This window comes from Eurypyga helias, unplaced genomic scaffold (genome assembly GCF_000690775.1).
Source record: "Eurypyga helias isolate BGI_N326 unplaced genomic scaffold, ASM69077v1 scaffold21605, whole genome shotgun sequence".
Lineage (NCBI taxonomy): Eukaryota > Metazoa > Chordata > Aves > Eurypygiformes > Eurypygidae > Eurypyga > Eurypyga helias.
In genome coordinates, this window is record NW_010249767.1 from 30 (window position 1) to 21,277 (window position 21,248).

The 21,248-nt window shown below is 36.6% G+C and overlaps 1 protein-coding gene across 1 annotated transcript in view; it reads right to left on the reverse strand.

The window, feature by feature from the left end:
- Nucleotides 1–453: 453 nt before the first annotated feature.
- BBS9 (Bardet-Biedl syndrome 9) overlaps nt 454–21,248 on the reverse strand; it is a gene marked incomplete at both ends in the record, with an annotated part of 30,629 nt that continues 9,834 nt past the window's right edge. The window contains 7 exons of the mRNA XM_010151488.1: nt 454–594; nt 4,617–4,631; nt 6,703–6,807; nt 7,750–7,852; nt 9,203–9,256; nt 11,622–11,698; nt 15,034–15,215. Coding sequence (XP_010149790.1) covers nt 454–594; nt 4,617–4,631; nt 6,703–6,807; nt 7,750–7,852; nt 9,203–9,256; nt 11,622–11,698; nt 15,034–15,215 — 677 coding nt within the window. The remainder of the gene's footprint in view (nt 595–4,616; nt 4,632–6,702; nt 6,808–7,749; nt 7,853–9,202; nt 9,257–11,621; nt 11,699–15,033; nt 15,216–21,248) is intronic.

The following is a 21,248-nucleotide window of genomic DNA, read 5'->3' on the forward strand; positions in this document are numbered from 1 at the left end:
CTATAAGAACGTTAATGAAATCATTAACTAAGATGAGTTCCAAACCAGTATATCAAGATCTCAACAAATCTCTCTCCAAAGCAGTTCTACCCTTTACGTACAACATTTACCATTTTCGCTTTGCCCTGCTTATCTTTTTGGGTTTTTTTTTTTAAATGAATGCCCATGTCTTCCCAACTACAACACCACTGATGAAATTTTATGTAAAACTTATTTTCTGGTTACATAGATCTGTATCATGTCAACTGTGTGAAGAAATCTGCAGTTTTACCAGAGACAGATATACTAGCCCAGGTGGATTATTATTGAAATATTACGCCACAATTTCTTTCAAAATATACTTTTCAAGCATTCTAACATTAGCTTGGTTAATTACCTCCTCAATTCACATGGGGAAACAATTCATTTTGCATTTACTAACAATTTCCTGTCACACACATATAAAAAACCTACCTGGAAAAATGGTGAGAAAACTGATGGGATGTTTATTGGTATCAATAGTTAGCTTGTGGTTTGCTGCTTTTGAAGGTTGAGCTGGAAAGCAAATTAACCGCAAAGGCAGCATGAAGTTACACTGTGCAACTTTCAGTATTCCTAAAAGGAAAGAACAGAGATTCATCTTTCATATCCATATTCTGAACACAGGATACTTCATACTGCTGTCCTCAAAGAGGTGAAACAAGTTATTTTAGATGTGACTAAGAAATATGTTAAAACAAAACCTATGTAAAATTCTCAAGTTTTGTTAAATTTTCTACCTAAAATACCTTAAAATTTGGATTATTTTAATTACCTTTTCAAGTGAACATTTACAAATTAATGGGAAAGCAACAGTTATTAGGCAAATTCACTGCATACCTGTATTTATATCAATTAACATGCAACGAAAATTAACATTTTATTTAGTAGTCTAGACAAACAGTTGTACTTTAATATAGACAACAGCTGTTTCATTGATTCTGATGCTTTGAACACAAAGCATTTATGCATGTGTGTTTTCATCAGGATTACCATAAACTATATCCGTTTTAAGAACACATTTACTCTTTTTTTATACTCTTAAAGAACACCTATGCATCCTTGATACCATCTCTCAGAGGTTTTTCTTAGGAAAAAAAGAAGTATCTAAGAGATTATTACCCAAAAGTATATCAAATTCTATCTTTCAACTCACTGCATCATAATAAAACCGAACTGTAGAACAAACTGGTTACTGCCTCTGGTATTGGGATCTAATGTATTTTATCAGAATGGTGGAAGAGAAAAGAGGAGGTTTAACACTAATATTTACAAAACACATTCATTACAATGTGTCAAAAATTTACACAAATATAAACATTGTTTAAAATCGTAGACATGTCAGAAATTACCAGGTATGTTCTATCTGAAAGGTAGAAGTGCTTGTTACTACAAAACATGGAGTTCTTACTCTTTGGAGCAGCAAGAATATGGGTTTTTTTTTGAGGAGGAGGAGGATTTTTTGATGAAGCAGCTAACAGGGAAACCTTGTTTTGTTTGGGTACAGATATCCCTACAGGCATCAATACTCACTGAGAACAGTATTAATGTCATAGCAACAATCACTCATTCTCTCCAAAATAACCCATGAGACTAACCCCAACACTCACCTCCAGCAGGATTTAACAAAGCACATTATACAGAGTTTTGTTTATTTGCTACTTCGTGGATCTCTCACAATGAAAAATCATTTTTAAGACTCATCTCAGGGGAAAAATGTTACTAGAAGACTCATATTCATCCTTCTGGTTGTCAATTCATTAGCTCTTTTGGCTGGCTGATAATGTTTACAAGTATCTATTCTGCAGCAGCTTTTTAAAAAAAATCAGTGTAAGACAAGCAGAAAGCTTAAGACAGGTCCTCAAAACTAGAATATCCCTAAGTTCCAAGGAAAATTCCTGAAAGAATACTTGCCAATAAATCCATGACCTTTCAGAATTAGTCACTCAACTGTTTCTTCATCATTTGACAAGAAAATTAGAATCTTTTCTTGATGACAACATAACACAAACAACTTACTATTGAACTTAGATATGGAGAATTATCAACAGGAAAAAAAATCAGTGACAAAACTGTCCAAAAAGATTTTGAAATATTTTTGTATTTAAAACAAGATGTTTTTCTTCTTTCCAACCAGTTTTTCCTAGATAGTCTGCTCTCGGTCTGCCTCATCATAAATAGTACTTGTCATTATTTCAGACAAAGTTCAAATCAAAAGTAAATCAAATAGTATCTGTCTTTGGGAGGGGAGTAGGGAGATTCCTAGTTGATGAGTCCAAAACAACTATATACAAGAAACCAAACAAAATCTATCACTACAGTGAAAAATGCTTGCTGGGAAATGCCTTTAAAACATTTCAGAATTTTAAATTGTAGTAAAGAAACACAAAGCAGCAGCAAAGCATGAGAGCCAGAACTACTTCAATCCCTTGGTGTTATGTCTAGTAATACATCTCACTTCATCTAGCGTTGTGAAACACTGCACAATATACAATTTTAGCACTGTAATAAAGAAAAAATGTGAAAAAACCCCAGATTCTCTTCTAATCCGAAACACAACAGAATTTTTGTAACATTCTCTTAAGTTATTACTATATAAGGGCATATGATGCGCTTACCTGATAAAAGTAATATAACAGTTAAATTCACTGTAGTTAGAATTTCACTTCCAAATTATTCATACATTCATCTTAATTGTACTTGAAACATAACATTGATGTACATGATAAAAAAGGTTAAACTTCAGAACCCTAATTAGCTTCTTAAATATTCAGAATTTATGCTTTTTCTGTTATTGATGACCCTGAATTTAACTAGCCCAGTGCAACTCACAATAACCCTAATAAATTTTGTCCCAGATAAGTCTACAGTTTACTGTGCTCCACATTCACTTCAGCATCAGGTTGTCATCTTGAGCAGAAACTTCTTAACAGAAAATGCAAATCTTCACTTTTAGCATGTTACCCTTTCAAGTTATATACATTTCTTTTTATGGTTTATGTATATATTTACTTTTTTTTTAAATAATTTTTAAAATTATTTTGAATAGCCACATGGTGATTGCTATTCTTGCCAAGAGTAGCATTTTATTGAGATGGTTCAAGCATCAGTTTCCTGTAAGGCACCTCAAGGTCCCCTAAAATATCCAGAAACCAGACAAGGAAGGGAACCATGAAGAGTTATCTATGTTTTAACTTCACTTAGTGTGCTTGTAAGAACATAAGTATTGAAAAACAAGACTCAAATACACATATATCTATAGGTATAACTTCTGTTTAAGAAAACTGCAAAACTGAAAATACACTTTGTTATCTCTAAATCCTTGACAAGCAACTTTTTCCTCTCCTCAAAACATGAGGGAATTTGTACTTAATATATATTTTTAAAGTTAGTAAAATATAACCTACAAGGACTGTATCTGTTCAACACATGTACACAACTACTTTGCAAAACTACCCTTCACCCTTTTTAGTCTGCATATACACAAGCTAGCTTCCCTGTCCTGTTTTTTCTTTAAACTGTACCTTTTGCAAGCATCGTATCTACCACAATCACAACTAAGTTTTGCACTGTTGGTATTCTTGGTTAGAAAGCAGCCTTTTAGCCTTGAATAAGATGTTTCCAATAGGAATTGGAATGAAGAGATGATAGGTGACAACATTCTCAGAGCTACTCAGTCCAAACAACCTAGCATTAGCTACAAACCCTTAATAGCTCTTTCACAGACAATCACAGAATGGTCAGGTTTGGAAGGTCCCTCTGGAGATCATCCAGTTCAACCCCCCTGCCCAGGCAGGTTCACCCAGAGCAGATCGCACAGGAACGCGTCCAGGCGGCTTTTGAAAGTCTCCAGAGAAAGAGACTCCACCACCGCTCTGGGCAGCCTGTTCCAGTGCTCTGGCACCCTCAGAGTAAAGTTCTTCCTCAAGCACAGGTGGAACTTCCTGTGTTCTGGTTTGTGCCTGTTGCCCCTTGTCCTGTCGCTGGGCACCAATGAAAAGAGTCTAGGCCTATCCTCTTGACACCCGCCCTTTAGATATTTATAAGCATTGATGAGATCCCCTTTGAACCTTCTCTTCTCCAGGATAAACAGACCCAGCTCCCTCGGCCTTTCCTCATAAGGGAGATGGTCCAGACGGTCTAATCGTCTTTGTAGCCCTCCTCTGGACTTTCTCCAGTAGTTCCCTGTTTCAGTTGCACCAAAAAAGCTGTGATTTAGCTGCCTAAATTCTTACTGAAACTTGAAAAAGAAAATAGCTAATAATATGGTAAAGAAAGAACATTCAATTTCTTTTCTATTTCCAATCTCAATGCACACGGCACTTAATACTTTGCAAAATTCTTATGTTGCATATGAGAAAGTGCAATATACTTCACCAAGAAAATTCTCTATTTATCCTGTGGGTGACTGTCTTACGTCTAAGCCTCATCCAGTTTCCATCTGCTCAAATATTCACACCTTTATCCATCAAACCATGGATAATAAGAACTTACAGAAATAATAGGTAACATAACAGCTTCATTCCACATCTGCTATATTCAGCAAACACTACCACCCATGAAACCATTAAAATTTTGTAGTTTTGCCATTCACTTACCTTCAGGATTGAGCTCTACCATAGCCAGCAATGGGAGGGGAAGAAAAAAAAAAAGAACAACAACAACATATAAGATGCTACTCAAGTAAGAAAAAAAAAAAAGAAACATAGTAACTGGTTCTAAAGACCTTAAGTCACATTTGTTAAGCAGACAATATATAAAGACGTAGTACTCGCCAACAAACAGACATGAGACCACATTCATCAATAGCGCAATCCCATCCAACTGAGTGACTCATTAACCTTCAGCTGCATGAATCACACTGATACACTCAAGACTGATTTGGCCACAAAACAGATCTCTTTAAAAACAAAAGAGGAAAAAGTCTGTACTCAGACAAAATGAAACCACAAAGGCACTTGATTTTTGTTTACAAGTATATTACACTTAAGGATTTGATTGCCTTGTACAAGTAACACTACTATTTGTACTTAACTGAATAGAATTATCCCAGCTTCATAATTTAAAGGAATATCCAAAAATTTAGCAAGATCTCAATTATGCTCTTTTATTTAGAAGACTTCCAAATTCTACCATTAAAGGCTAGGTTTTAAAATTCCTTCTACAGTTCCCTAATTCTGTTAGATGTCATGTCTTCTGGGGATTTTTTTACTTGCATATAATCAAACACACTTAAGCCACAAGATTTCTTTACTTCCCTAACCAAAAGCTTGCAAAATCCAACCTGATACCCAAAATACAAGCATAACTTTAAACAGTATCACCTGAAATCATATATTCATTTGCTGGTGAGATAGACCCTTGAAGTTTGATACTCTGGTCTTGCAAAGTAAAACCACAGAAGCAAGACCAACAAAACAAAAAGCAAGTTTTCAAAATCAGAGGATCCAAGATACTCCAAAGTATACTACCTATATAGTCGTACCACAAAACCTGTCTGAAATCCCACCACTAAGTTGTACGCATGAATGCACAGCCTCTTAATCACAAGGAATAAGCAGTCAGAGCCACAATACAGAGGGAGTGCAGTAGTACAAGCTGGTTGTGCAGGCTCTCAAGAAAAAGGGAGAAGCATCCTTTTCTCTCCCACCCTCTCCATGTATCTGCAAGCCTTGTCTAAGGAGGGTAAGATCAAGTCCTTTAGAAAGATAAGTTTCAGTTTTGTCTAGAAATAAACATTTCAGTCATCACACAGCCTGGACTATCATCATAAACACAGTGTTTCAAGTGAGAAGTGATGTGAAGTAAATGCTTAAATAGAAGAGTCTACATAGGATATGGTACCAAGACCATCACCCTTCACAGAAGCCCGAACTCCACACGCATTTCTTTGATGCCAGTCTGCTCCATGTCACCCTTCCCTTCGTGCTGGCACAGCTCTGTGTATGCACAGTGAGCCAAATCAACAAAACTGGCTGAGAAATAACTGTTGACTGTGTGAACGCAACAGGGAAGGAGGTGCAGGAGCAAAGCCAAGCAGTGAGAAGTGAAGGACAGCTTCAACTGGTTTATGCTGCATTTAACATAACATGGAAGCCCTGCCTAAACACAGTTTCTCAGCAGGCTGACACATTCACAAGGTTGTGTGTAGAAAACTAAGCTAATCAGTCTTCAGTTATGGATAGCAGGGTAAATTTACATATTCTATCACCAGGGTCATTAGGGCATTATAAAACAGAGCCACTTAGACCCTATTCCATTGCATTACTTTATTTGTTTAGAACTATTAGGCTGAACTGAAGGGAAGGGACGAATAATCACTCCCAATGCTTATTCAAGTCTTCTCTGAAGTGAGGCAGCTACTGTCAGTCTTGTTGGCAGCCCAGAAGGCTGAGCTATAATTAACTTTGCACTCAAAAAGGTGGTTCCTTAAACAGAATAGAATTGATAGGACAGGGTGGGAAAGCTTGTACCGCTGCTTCCCAATCCATAAGCATATGATTTTACCTCTTTAAGGCCAATTACATAACTTAATGATGCTAAAATATTAACTAAGACTGAAGACTGGACTCAGATACACATTATTTCTTTTAATTAATACTGCCTTCAATGTATTTCAAAAGAACATTTATAAGAAAAAGACCTCAAAAAGGGCAAATCAATTTGAAATCTCTGGTGGCTTACCTGTTGGTGTATTGTATGAAACCACACAATTTCCTTCTAGTTCTGATGGAGGACAGTTCCCCTTCAGAAAGACAGACAGGACCACAGTTTCAGATGAATCTGGTTCTGAAAACAATACAAAATTAAATCACATAATGGATCATTCAAATTAAAGCAACAATTTCTAGCACTTTGGGAAATATTTTACTAAATTATGATAGTTTTTTCCATCAGTTCATCTTAATCAAGTCACTGGACACGCTTTTAAGTTTGTAATTTGCAAAAGGCAAACTAATCTCTCCAATTTATAACTGTCTTGAAGCATAACCAGTAAAACAATTCAACACACCAACCACAGAATATCAAAACAAATGCAGTTTTAGCCTTTGATTTTAATATTTTACAAAGCCACCAGCACTTTCCTTCATCACATGTTAAGAAAACATAAGAACTGTCCTTTCCAATGAGAGCAGCAGTCAGTAAAGCCATTTCAAGAAGCCATTACTGCACATTTCAGAGCAGATATGGTTTGCAGTCCCAACAGAGGCAGCAAGACACGCTCTCTCTTCAGCTCCACTTAGTCTTCAAGGCAATCCCACCTGCATCCTTATCAGCACAGCTGGAAAAAGGATAGAATCACCAAACGGTTGATTCTAAATGGGGAACATATGCTAGACTGTCCACAGGTGAACAAGCTTTCTGACCCTGCTTTTAGCTCAGCAATGCCATTTCTACAGACAGAACTACCAGCAAAACAAAATGACCCAGCAGAAATACCACAGAATAACTGATGTATTTTTTCCCCTCCATCACGAAGCTACCACCCTGTATCTCCTCACCTGTCATCCATCATCCCATAATCAAGGAAGTAAATCCATTCCTTTCTACTTTGTCTTCCTCCGCCAAGCAGTTTTAGAAGCTTCAGAGTACAGGCAAGGCAAATTGTAATTGGTTTAACTGCAGTATATCTGCAACAATGCACTCGATGGAGGCTGGACTACACCTTTCAAACATCATCAGAAAAAGCAATATGATACAACAGCTGTAATGGTTTCTATAACAATTTACCTAAATCATCAAAGATGAACTGGTCACAAGTCACTGCTAATGGAGCTTGTACACACACTGCCAGGATTGGTTTCTGCGCTGTCACTCTGCTCTGTATTGTTACCTGCATCAAATTTTTAAAGGAAGCCACAAATTCATTTCTGTATAACAGAAAACAAGGATAACACGCGAAAAGATATGACAAACCTGAAGAGCAATACAGCAATGAGGTTTAAGAGCTTCAAGTTTCAACTCCAAAATGAATATTTTCCTTTTATAATTCTTATTTACTTACACCCTATAATGGAACAAAATAACTTGCAAGGCTAGAAAAAAACAAGGGATTTCTCATGTTCTCTGTAATTTTAACCCATGACAAACTAATGCTAAAGTGTTAATTTAAAATGTTAAAATTTTTACAAGTGTTATGTGCATTTGTACTAATGTAAATGAAAATTAAATGTTGCCTCTTATTTGACTAAAGAAAAAAAAAGAATAAAACCAAATCTAATTAAATAAATTATTTCCTTGAACTGCAAAGAGCAATCCATAGTCTTCCAATAACTTCACAGTCAGTTCTATTTGGATTTTTCCCTGCAAATAAACTCTGAAATTCAACATATAGGATACCCAGCAGAACTATGACTCTACATTGAGAGCTGACTTAACCATAAACCTGGAGTGTCCCTGGTTGCTTCTATTGCAGGCAGTTACTTCTCTGCAAAATCAGTGGATAGCAAAAGAATGTCCTTAACTTAGATCTAAAATGAATGTATAGTGGTGACTGAGATCTGAACGTGGTTTGCATACACACAGACTATATCTGCTATCTATCATCATCTGTTCTGTATTGCTGGTCTACCAAGGAGCTCACCACAGCCAGGTTAAACCAGTTTAGGAAAATATTATTAGTTATAAAATGACCCAAGGGTTAGAAAGTTTGACTACTTCAACAGAATTGACATCAAGATTTATTTTGGTTTAACAATACAACAGGGCTGCAAATGCACTCTCAGATCATCCATCACTATTAATGCTGGCAAGGAAGGAGCACATCTACCTCTGTACATACATCAGGTAAACCCTGCCCCGATTTCTGAAGCCAGAATCTCAGTAAGATGAACAATGATGATGGAATCTATAGCCTTACAAAGGTTATGCCAGCTCAATGAGCTAAAAACATCCAGACATGAGACTGCAGGCTTCAGCACTTGCAATCATGACAGTGACATTTAAAGTTAATGGCAAATGCTACTTCAGTGCATTTCTGAACATAACTCCAATCGCTTTCTGATTTCAGCACAAGGTTTGTTGGAACAACACGCTGTCATACTAAGGAGAAAAAGAATGAAGTATACACTGCATTTCAAATTTTACCCATTTTCATGGTCTGACTGAAATACACAGAAAGTGACAGGTTTGTTAAAATTTGCCACCGCTGCTTGAATGCTACCATTTGAGTTAGGCACAGTACCTTTACTGTGACTGATGGTACTGCCTCTGCTTTTACCTCACTGTCAATGGCTTGCTGTGAAGAAAAAGATGAAAACAGAGTAAATTCAATATTACACATGAATGAGTGAACACAATGAGTGCAATATTACTTTCCTACCATCTATTTGGTAAACAGGGAATTAATAGTAAAGGACTTATCATTCCTATGACAGATTAAAATACACAAAGTACGTTTCTGAGTTCCTTCTGAAAACGTAAAGCTCCTCTTTGAAATTGCCTGAAAAAAGGACAGCAAAAGGTCATAAATGTTGTGTGTATAAGAAACCAATACACTCTGATGTATATAGGAACATTTGAGACTGTTTTGATTGGCACACTACTTTTTGCTCTATATTTATTTAAATTCTGGAAATACCTTCCTTTATTCAGCAGGGAAAGGTGACTTCCCATCTCCCAATATATTATATACACACCATGTTATGCGCTATAAAATCATCACACAGTATCTTATAATCAGAAAAATGTTGTGAACTTCAAAAGAAAATTATAGCAGCCACCTTGCTACTCCTGCTAATTTCTATTTCCACAGGCAATTCCATCTAATTCAAAATTCAATCTTGACCTTGTAGTCTGTTTTAACATCTTATATTATGCACATATTTAATTTTGCAACAGGTCAGTCCCTACAGTTTAACAAATATTCCTGTTTGTTTAAACTATTTTAAGGAACACCTCACTTCTGCTACAGTGCCATATTATGGTGTTGAACTTATACCTTCTTATGAGTAAATTAAGAACAATCTGATGTCCTCTACCCACCCTCCTTTTCATCGCAACACGCCAGTATAAGGTCCACATCCTAAGTTCCTAAGAAGTCAGAAAGTTGGTAGGCTTTCTGGGTTCTAGAAGTAGGACTTTCATTTGTACACTGTTTCATTTACATTTAATTGAAAAATATACATTTTTCAATTAAAAAAGCCCATAGCTCCTTCCACACTGGCTTGTCAAGCTCACTGTCTCTGGTGACCAGTGGCTGATCCTGAATCAATAGCAGGGGTACAAAGAGACTGATCCTTAACTTTCAGAATTCTGCTGGACTTCCTGGATCAGAGCCCATCACAGGAGGTGGTGTCAAATAACCAGAACGGTCTTCCACTTGCTTATCTAATCCGTTTCAACACATCTGTATCTTCTTTGCTTTTGCCACACACGGCAATTTAAATCTTTTCACAAGTGCAGAAGGAGTACCTGCAAGCCTGCAGTTTCCAAGATCACCCCTGAAGCCCTAAAGTTGTTCCCACACTCGCTGTATTGATCCTTCCCCATAAAGTATCCTTTTGCTTTCTAGATGGCTACTGAAGGAGCCCCTAGGAAAGCCTAACACACAGGAAACTAGGATATATCAACAGCCTTGGGAAATAAAGATCCAAGGCTGTGGTTCAATTGAAATATTGAGTTACTTATACATGAAATAGACCATTTGCATCTGGAAGGTCAATCGAATGAGCACAGCAGCATCAGAACATTCTATGGACCTAACAGTTGTAAATGTTCTGAGCAGATTATTGCAGCTAGACAAGACCATGTCACACTGTCCTTTTCTCCACAGACAAGTGCTAGGACATTAGAACACATTATAGAGAGGACCCTTTATCAAAGAACAGTAGTAGTAGAAGTAGAAGTAGCAGTAGTAATAATAACAGAGTTTCAATTAATATATCGGTTATATCTATAAAAGTATTAAAAAGCAGCTCCTTGCATATTTTTTAAACAGTAAGTAGCCCTGGAAATCAGTTTTGCAGAAATTAGCAGCCAGAAATAATTACAGATATTCTAGTCTAATCAGTATGTCCTGAAATGTTAAAGTGAACAGTTTGGAGAGACAATATAAGCTCTCCTGAATCTTAACTTGAATTATTTTTTATAAACCACTTATGTATACAAGATGGATAAACTAATTAGGATGCAGCACCAGACAATATTGAATGATGCCTTGCCAGAGAAAGATCTCTTACACTGCATCTCTGAGTGGTTCTTGTATTCTATCTTTGAAAGATCCACAGGGTGACACTGCTACTGCTTCCCCCTCCCCCTATTATTAACTGCTCACCGTTGTAAGTTCTCACCACCAGAAAGTTATATCCAGACAGATACTACCACCTTTGATGAAGGGATCTCTTTATAAAGTTCTCCTTCACTTACTTTTGCTTAGCAAAGAATCTAAAAGGTCCCCATGCAGAAGATACTAAACGATTTTAATAATTCTAGTTAAAATCATTAACAAAAGTGAATTTTAATTGATGGAAAACTGGGGGCTATACAGAAGTTCAGTCACACAAATATAAATACACAGTTATCACTATCCATGACCGACCACTATTTAGTCATGTATGAAACCAATGCTTTCCGAGTAATTTCCTTTATATACAAGCACATACAGATTCTGCATCCAAATCAGGCGAAACTTCTGCTGTGACAATCAGATCTCTGTGTTTTTCAGATTTGGGCAAAATATCTGAAAGAAAAAGAAAAAAAAATAAAAATCAGCTCTCCTTTAACAAACATGCAGCTACGTTTCTAAAAATAAAAGAATTTCTACAGCATCAAGTTTCAGACTTACATCATAACACATCCTAGCGTACAGAAAAAAAATGCATATGATTTTTCACCAAAGAAACTTCCCAGTTTGATAAGATTTGTACGGACAACCTAAGTCTGGATCCAATTCCGGATTTCTGGTTTATGTATGTGAAGGGATTTAGATGCATTCTGTAACAAGGTTTTACTCCTACTATCCATGATCTTCAGAGACCAAGGAATTTTTAAACTTTTGTCCTCACATGCATATACTAATACACGTATAATAAACAACTATCTCCAAAATACACATCTCACGACACCTTCATCTAAATAATTTGATAACGAATATGTTAGAAAGAGTCTGTGCCTAATAGTGTAAAATTAAATAGGTTTTAGAAATTCTTCTGCAAAATAAGGTGTATGAAAGTTTTATGTAAAGAACATTATATGGGGCTTGTTTACAGTACAGTACCCAGTGATTTCCAGGACTGTCAACACACAAGGCAAAGAATGCTACAAACTCATTTTCATCTATGAAACAAAACCTTATGCAGATTCACATAAGTAAAAACAGTTGTAAGGATTAAAAACTAGCCACTTAAATACCAGGAGGAATTACAATTTCCTCTTAAGAGTCCAGAAGTCCAGCTCTAAGGTAATTGCATTTTTCTGAGAAGCACTTTTATTTCTTAATATTACATGTACTGGAAAAAGAAAAACCCAAACAGGAAATGTATAGTTCCTAAAGTAAGAAACAGCAAAGACAACGTAAAGGGGAAATTAACATATTAATTGAAAAATCGAGAGCATAAGCATATTCAGAAAGCTGCTAGATTTTTATTACACACAGGGTCCTGAAAATGGCACAGAAATAGGCACCATGTTATCTCTTTCTAACAAGAGGGTCAAGGGAAAAAGATTTTGGTGAAAACAGTTTTCATTTTCTTGTGCTCAGCAAAAAATGTCACCCTCTACTACAAGAAAAAAAGCAAAACCAAAACATGTTCCTCCAACAACACCTACCAAAGCAGCCCAGGCCAGTTTCATACTGCTGCAGTTGCACACAACTGGTTCTGCCAATCACACATAGCTCAGCACAATTCATTTCACTTGTACAGGTAACGAAATGTTTTCCTTTTTTATCCCTCCTGAATCATTTCTTTTCAGGTTGCTTCTTCAAGCAAACACTGATGCAACTTCTGTCACACACTCATCTTTCTATTACAAATAGGACAGAGATCACAACCAAAGTTTATATATAAGCATCAGCTTTTTATTACTACGAAACTGAGCCAAAGTACCTATGTTTAATCACTTATGTCATCCAGACTGATGCAAGTAACATTAGATTTAAGTTAGTTTAACAGTTAAGATTTTTAAATATTTCATCTGTTTATAATGTAAATGCTTATTCTTCAAAATGTATAAAACGTATTAGGTTCAACAGTTTAATGGTCAGCACTGGACAGAAATACAAGACATTTATGGAAATAGCTACTCTAAGGGGTTTTTTTATATGATGAACTAATTCTAAATAGCTTCCATGTTTGGAAGTCAAAATGAAACAAAGAAAAATTGTTTCCATATAAGGGCAGATATTTTCAAAACAACACAAGCTCTTGCTGCACAAACGTGAATCCAAAAGACAGAAGGGTCACTGTCTCATTTTAAAGACCATGCCTAAGAGTAACTTAATGGCCATCAATGTTCAAAAGTGGTTTCTGTGCAACTGGTCATGATTAGCAGTTGTTTTAAGGCTTACCTAACATTCCAAGAAAAAAAAAAAAAAGCCAAACTGAAACTATTTCTTCACAAGTAAAATGTTTGTTGTAAATAAGGTTTTCTCACAAGTTTTACCATCAGTTAAAGCCAAACAAATGGAGCATTTCACCACAACTAAAGAGCATTCATAAGAATTCATCTGAAAACACCACTAACACCTTGGTTCAGATTAGGAAGATTGAGGAAAAGAAATTCAGAGGAAAAGAGAATGGGGAAAAAGATCAACAGTATTCACAGTAAACTTGTCAATCATACCATGACACTTATTAGAGAAGTTATAAAGGACAACTACATTTCCCTTCTCTCTCTCTAGATCTTCCACACAATATGTTAAAAACTAACAAACAGAGTTTATTCACTTCAAATGGACTTATTCCTCCCATCATGTTTTTCCTTCCTTTGGTTATGGCAGCCAGACAAAGCTGCAAAATGCGTATAAAGAAGGGCTATGGTAAAAATCAATGGAATTTACCCACATCCATATGCTTAAATAACCAATTACTGGATTTGTAAAATTAAATCTGATATTAGTCTACCACAATAATGGAAAAAGTTACATGCAATCACAAAAAAGAAATCTGAGTTGTAGAATCAAGCTCATGACTGCAGATAAATAATTTCTTCTTTTCTTGACATTTCAACTGTGAGCTTCTTTGCTCCCTTTCACACAGAAAGCTACGATTACTCCTTTAACGCATTTTAAGAACATGGTAACTAACACAAGGAAAAGATTTTAAGTGGTTCTTTCTATTTGCCTAAGATTTTTTTCCATAGTTTCCTGTACATCGCATGCTTCCAATTCCCACTGCAAGTCAGATACACTGTTTTCAAAGTCAGTTATGAAAACAGAAACTTTGAAGGATCTCTGTAGAAATTAACATGCCCTTACTTGAATAAAATCAACGCAAGTTATTGGTGATGCATGTAAACTCCAGCGTTCGTCATGACCGGTCACGGACATCTCTATGTTCTTCAAATAAAATTGCTTTTGAAAGAAGTCAAAGCAACAGAAAAGTTGCTTTAATAACAGTCATTCTTTGTTAACTGCATGACTTAAGAAACCATTTGTGATAATAAAACTGAATTTTGCCATACTTTTGCACTCTCTGAAGCCTAAGTGTATCAGACTCTTGCTGTGAAATTTCTGAAGTTTTCTTGTCTTTGGGTTGAACATGCACTGCCATTTTTTTTCTCTAAACCTTGCCCCTAGTGAGAATTACCTGCAGCCTGACATAAATATCTTGAAAGTTCCAACAGGCATTATGAAAATAAAAAGAAAAAACTCTGTATGCAAATACTGCAATCTTATGGTCTAGAATTTTGTTTGTACTAATTTTTATGAAAATCTAAACTTTATTAAATATTACATTTTCCTACAGAAATGTAGTTATGGTTCAAGTATGAAAATAAAACAAAGTATTTTAAAGTGCTAAAAAGAAAGGCAGATGGTTAAAAGCATGTACAACTATAGAAAAGGGAGATATATACCTTGTGTTTTTGTGGCCTGCTTGATGATTTTCTGAAGCTCTTTCATTTCAGCATCGAATTCTTCATAGTTTATTTCCCTAGAATCAACTCTAGGAGCCTGGAAGAGTGAAGGATCAGTTCCAAGATAGGAACACTGAAGATGCCCATTGTCACTTAAAGTGACTATAACACCCTTCAAGTTTCTGCATTAAAAAAAAAGATCATTAAGAAATTGCAAAGAATCAGAGAACCAAGAACATCAAATTTATGTTGCTTCCACTGTTCCAGCTACAGATATTTAGTTACAGCAAATAATGAAGTTGCTAAAAAAAAAAAAATTGGGACAACAAAAGAAACCGCTTCATGCATTTGTTCCACAACTGGAGAAAGAAAACTGACACTGGAAAGCAAGACAATTTCTAGAATTCTCCAATAATGGCTCTGGACCATCTTAAAATTTATTTCCTGAGGCTATGAATCAGTTAAGCTAAGAAGGAAAGATCCATGAGGACATCTGAATGTAAATCAAAATGGCATGAAGAAATATGGCTACACTGTTAGCAATAAATCTTTCATTATATACTACTAAAGTATAATACAGTCAAAAGTGATTTGTAAATACCGTCCTTCCTATGTACCTGTAATTTGAGAGTCATCAGTAGGTAAGCAGTCTATCAAACAAGATCACCTCAAATCAGTGTGGTGATTTACATATGTAAATTAGACTTTGCTTATCTCATGAGTCAGCGTTACAGAATGCACATTCAAAAATTCCATCTTAAAATAAACTCATTTCAACCAACTTTCCTGTTAGCCATGACATCCTCTAAGTCTGCACTAGCTCAGAGACAAAAGCACTGGTTTAAAAAAGCAGCATTACAAATGACACTTCCTTTGCTTCAGTTACTCTTCTGCTGGGTCCTAAGATGACTGTTCAACATAAAACATAAATACAAAAGAGCCTATTTCAGTAATCTTTCCTTGTCAAAGCCGTCCAAGAATTTGTACATCAACAATAAGAAAAATAGGGGTAAACAGTACGAGGCTTTGAGCAACCTGGTCTAGTGGAAGGTGTCCCTGCCCATGGCAGGGGGGGTTGGAACTAGGTGGTCTTTAAGGTCCCTTCCAACCCAAACCATTCTATGATTCTATGATTTTAAACGCATTAATTTCCCTGTTGTAATGTCTGTCAGCCAGTCAAGATTGCATTTTTTGCTCAACCGTGATTAAAGGCAGCCAGGGGGAGGGGAAGCATATTTAACAGTTTTATAGTCGTTTCTCCACAGCTACTGCACTCATACAATATCCCTGCAAATACCATTACTTCATTTGGCACATTTTGCACACAGTCTGGAATTTCAATTACTTGTTAAATTTCTTTTCTTGTAAACTTCTTTTTGTTTTTTACTATATATCACACAATAGTCAAAGTAATAACAAATCTAAGAGGACACTTTAACAGAAAGGAACTCAAAGTAGGAAACAAGTTATTCTGGTATCTAAAATAACTTTACAGTAAAAAGCAGCTCCTACACACATATGGTAATAGTTTGAAAAACTATCTTTTATTGGATTCCAGGTAATAATAATGGCATATGCTTTTTGTAGGTCTTCTCTTTCTAAATTAATTGTTCACAACATAATCCTTGAAGAAAACCTTGCATGTTTCCAGCTATACACCAAACTGATCATTTAAACAACTGACTTCAAAGTTGAATCTGAAATTCCAAGTTCTACTTGAATGACACAAGCTAAGCCTTGGACATCTCTTAGGACAAGAGTCCGACCAGTTGTTCACACCATTTACAGCTTTAATTTTTTATATTTATAATAGCACATAAAACAACTGCTCCCATTTCAGAAGTAGTCTTAATTGACATTACTCATACCAACTATTTCAGAAAACAAGGTGCTCTGCAATACTACTTTCAGTCCTTTATTGATAATGCATTATTTATAAATGACTAAATTAGGACCTAATTCCTGAATTGTGCTCAATCATTTTGAATCAAATTCTTTCCTCATTTTACCATCAATTATCTCCTCAATTTATCAACCTTTGAGGTAATTATATGCAAAAGCTTAACTACAATAGCACTTTTTAGTTCAATACTTTTAAAAACCCAAATTGTTCTTAAGTTTTACTACCATTTCAATGTCATTTTAGCTGTAATTGTGTGAAGAACTTAATAAAATGCTTAAGAAAGATCAGACTAGGAGTAATGAACTATAAGATTTTTCTGACATGAACTAATAGGACTAAAAGTTGCAAGCCCATCTTACCCTTATTAAACACATAGCCCAAAATCAGATCTTCAGCTGAATATTTAAAGCTTAACTGGTGCGACTCAGTGACCGTTACCACCAATTTTTAACTGGGTTTGGGTATCATTCCTCACTAAAAAATTTTCATTCAACTTTACGTGAAAAGCATACTTGTATGTGTAAGACTTCCCCATTCTGCTATTACACATAAAACCAGATAATCTGTTTGTTCTCAGAAACTAAAATTCTTTTAAGGCTATTTATATTATGTATTCAACACACTTTGCACATCCTACAGAGGGCAAACATATACTGCAAATATACTGTTCAGTTACAATTCACAATATGTAATTACACTGAATATCGTTAACTGGTATGTACTTGGTCCTGTTGCTTTACAGAAAAGCATTCTTCACCTTTCCCGTCTGTGTGACGGTTTAGGATTGCTGAACACAATACCAAACAAAAAAATCTATGTTAAAAAAATATGAAATGCACATAAGAAGAGATAAATGAATTCATCTTGATAACCAGTGGAAAAAAACAGGTAAAAAAAGGAAAGTTGTGACTAGACGAAGAGGTCAGCACCCAATCCCTCTAAAAAGCCCTGAAATCCAGAGTCAGAACTGAATAAAATCTGAATTTGGCCAGGTCGTTACCATTTTGAATGCCTGAAGGATTCTCCAGCTTCCAGGTCTTACATAGTACTTTCACTCTCTCCTTGGGAGTGAAGACGTTTTCACCAGCAACTTTACAGGGAGACACCACAGAGCAAAAGAACTAGTGCCTTACTGCGTGGCAAATCCCACTGAGGCTTCAGCTTGTGTAGCTTTCTCCCTGAAAGAGATGCTTTGCCTAAAAGGCCAAACGCCACTGAGCGACCAAATACAAAGGAGCATATTACACCAAACGAAAAAAATGGAAGAGGGAGAAAAAAAAAAAAGGCAATGGAAATTAATTGGGTTTACTTTTACTGCCACATTACAACCAAACACTCCACGGAAAGGCTTGGGCTGAGGGTCTTTTCTGCCAGGGCGCTGCTGCCACCTGCAGCCCTAAAAGCTACCGTACCGCATGAAATGAAGCGGGATTGATTTTAACGGGGTGAGCGTAACAGCCTGAAAGTTTAAATGTAAGGGAATCCTAACAGGTTAAGGCTGGACAATGCAAGCAGAGGGACAGACTGCCACGCACGATATCCTCTGCTGGTTCCTTCGGGAAGGAAACAGGCGAGGTATTGGGAAGTTAGACACCACGATCTAAGCTCATGCTGAAGTCACACAGAAGGTTAATTTTTAACCTAAGGGTTAACCGACTTAGTTTCTTGGGTTTTAAACATAAAATCAAAACTATTTCAACAGCAGTGAAGGATTTATTAAAAATTAGCCAGCTACACAAAATGCAGATTTAAGTTAAAATCAGTATTTGTCATAAAGTAGAAGAAAAACTGAATATTCAGAGTGATGACACAGGCTTCCAGGAACATAGGATCTCACTTTAAGCAAAAAAAAAAAAATTTAAAAGTGTACAGAGCTCTGAAGTATAATATATTCAAGGGAAAGTTCATAACTTCTGCACTGCCTTTCACAGCACCAGTTTTGTATCATCCAAGACACCCAGTGGCATTATCAGAATTGAAAATGAATGTGAGGACTGACAAGAAAAACCTGATTACATCAGAGTGCAGCCTCCAAGTCAGAGCTCCAAATCATAAGAAAGAAGAGAAATGACATTGCAATTTCATTTATGACGGTACCGGTGCTAGCAGTAAGAAAGGAATGAGGACCAACTGTGACACACTTAAAATATCTCCATGCTTCATTCCCTCTTACAGCTACACCAAGAAGCAGGTTTTTCTTCCTTTGCACCTCCTTTGCCGGAAGTCTAAAATCTGTTCAGGTCCAGACTCCGTCACTGGCAGAGAGGTATACAGCAGCTTCCAAAGGCTCAAAGGCTATACGAAAAGGTAGCAGCTACAGCACTGCAGATACACTATCTGAGGGGTCTCAAAATTTTATCCTTCACCTACAGCTTCTCTTCTCCCACTTCAAGATAGTGGTTAGAGTCCATTTCACTCCAGACCAGCAGGAAAGGCCCCTAGCCTCTCTGCTTCCAACAGCAGAGAGATGCAGGGTGCTATTCTGGGTGGGGTATCAGTCTTTTCTCCCAAGGAAGAAGTGTCAGAACAAGAAGAGACATCCTCAAGTTGTGGCGGGGGAGGTTTAGACTGGGTATGAGGAAAAGTTTCTTCGTGGAAAGGGTTGTCAAGCATCAGAACAGGTTGCCCAGGGAAGTGGCTGAGTCACCATCCCCAAAGGTATTTAAAAGACTGTAGATGTGGTGCTGAGGAACATGGCTCAGTGGTGAGGTTAACTGTTGGACTTGATGATCTTACACGGTCTTTTCTAACCTAAACCATTCTATGATTCTATACTGATAAAATCTACACTCTAGTAAGTTAATGGGTTTAGATTAAGCTTATTTTTTTAAAATTATTTATTATTTTTAGATTAAGCTTACTTAGATTAAGTTTATTTTAATCTGTTGTCTTGAAAAATTGACTACCCACAAACTACAAAGAAGCCAACAAGAATATCCATGATGTTTCTTTACGACAGGCATTTATTCTGAAAGGACCAAATAGTTACATAAATTTAAAAACATTCAACTCAAAATCTCAGAGTTTGACAGCGATGTTCCTGCAAGCTTCAAAATTCACCAGCCTTTCAGGCAGGAAGAAGTGCATACACTATTATTTGTAGCAATACTTATCACTGTCCCTTTACCCTACCTGCAAAGGGCAAAGCTGCTCTTTAAAAGCACCTCTGGCAGTTTGCGTTGCTAGCTGTCTCTCATCACCATAGCTTCACATAAATGTCCCACTTGCTGGTCCTCGCACGGAAACATGTCTGTCATGTTAACAGCATAATAATCAAGACCTTCAACGTCAGCAGCCTTGGACTTTTCATAGTAACTGTTTTTCACACAGAGTGTCCAGCACTTCCTTGGGCAGAGCAAGTATCACAATATACCCATAAACTTCAGCCTACTCCTCAATACCCAACTTCAAGTCTGAGTTCAGCACCTGGTACAGTTATGTTCTACTATGCAACAACATGAACAGGCACAGAAACCATGCTATTTGTTTAATAGCAAGTATTTTAAATACTAGAGAGGGAGTTACTTCCCTTCTTGTTCTTGAGCAGTTAAGAATTTCCACTTTTAATGCCTTCTAGATCTAGAATCTTTGGGTTAGGAATATTTTAAGTGTTATTCTGAATAATATTGAAACCCTTAGAAAACCATATGACTAAAAAGTAGACTTCTTGAAAAAGCAAATAAGTGACATTTAATAAAATTAGAACTGGAAATACAGGCATGTGCTTGTCATAGAATCACAGAATGGTTTGGGTTGGAAGAGACCTTAAAGACCATCTAGTCCCACCCCCCCTGCCATGGGCAGGGACACCTTCTACTAGACCAGGTTGCTCCAAGCCTCATCCAGCCTGGCCTTGAACAATTCCAGGGATGGGCCATCCACAGCTTCTCTGGGCAACCTCTGCCAGTGCCTCACCACCCTCTCCGTGAACAATTTCTTCCTGATATCCAATCTAACCCTCCCCACTCTCAATTTAAACCCGTTACCCCTTGTCCTGTCACTACAGGCCCTTGTAAAAAGTCCCCCCCGGCTTCCTTGTAGCCCCTTCAAGTACTGGAAGGTGCTATAAGATCTCCCCAGAGCCTTCTCTTCTCCAGGCTGAACAGTATTATGTGCTTAATATCATACAGTAAATACTATTTGAAACTAACTTGCTAGAAAGCCTGGTCATGAATCACAGTATATGCTGGACATAGTATTTGGCACATGTGTGTCTTCTGCACATTCAGAATCCTACTAAGGTTAAAATAATACAACCGCCTTCATATTCTGTGGCTAAGCTTCACACATTAAAATTCTCTCTTCAGAACCC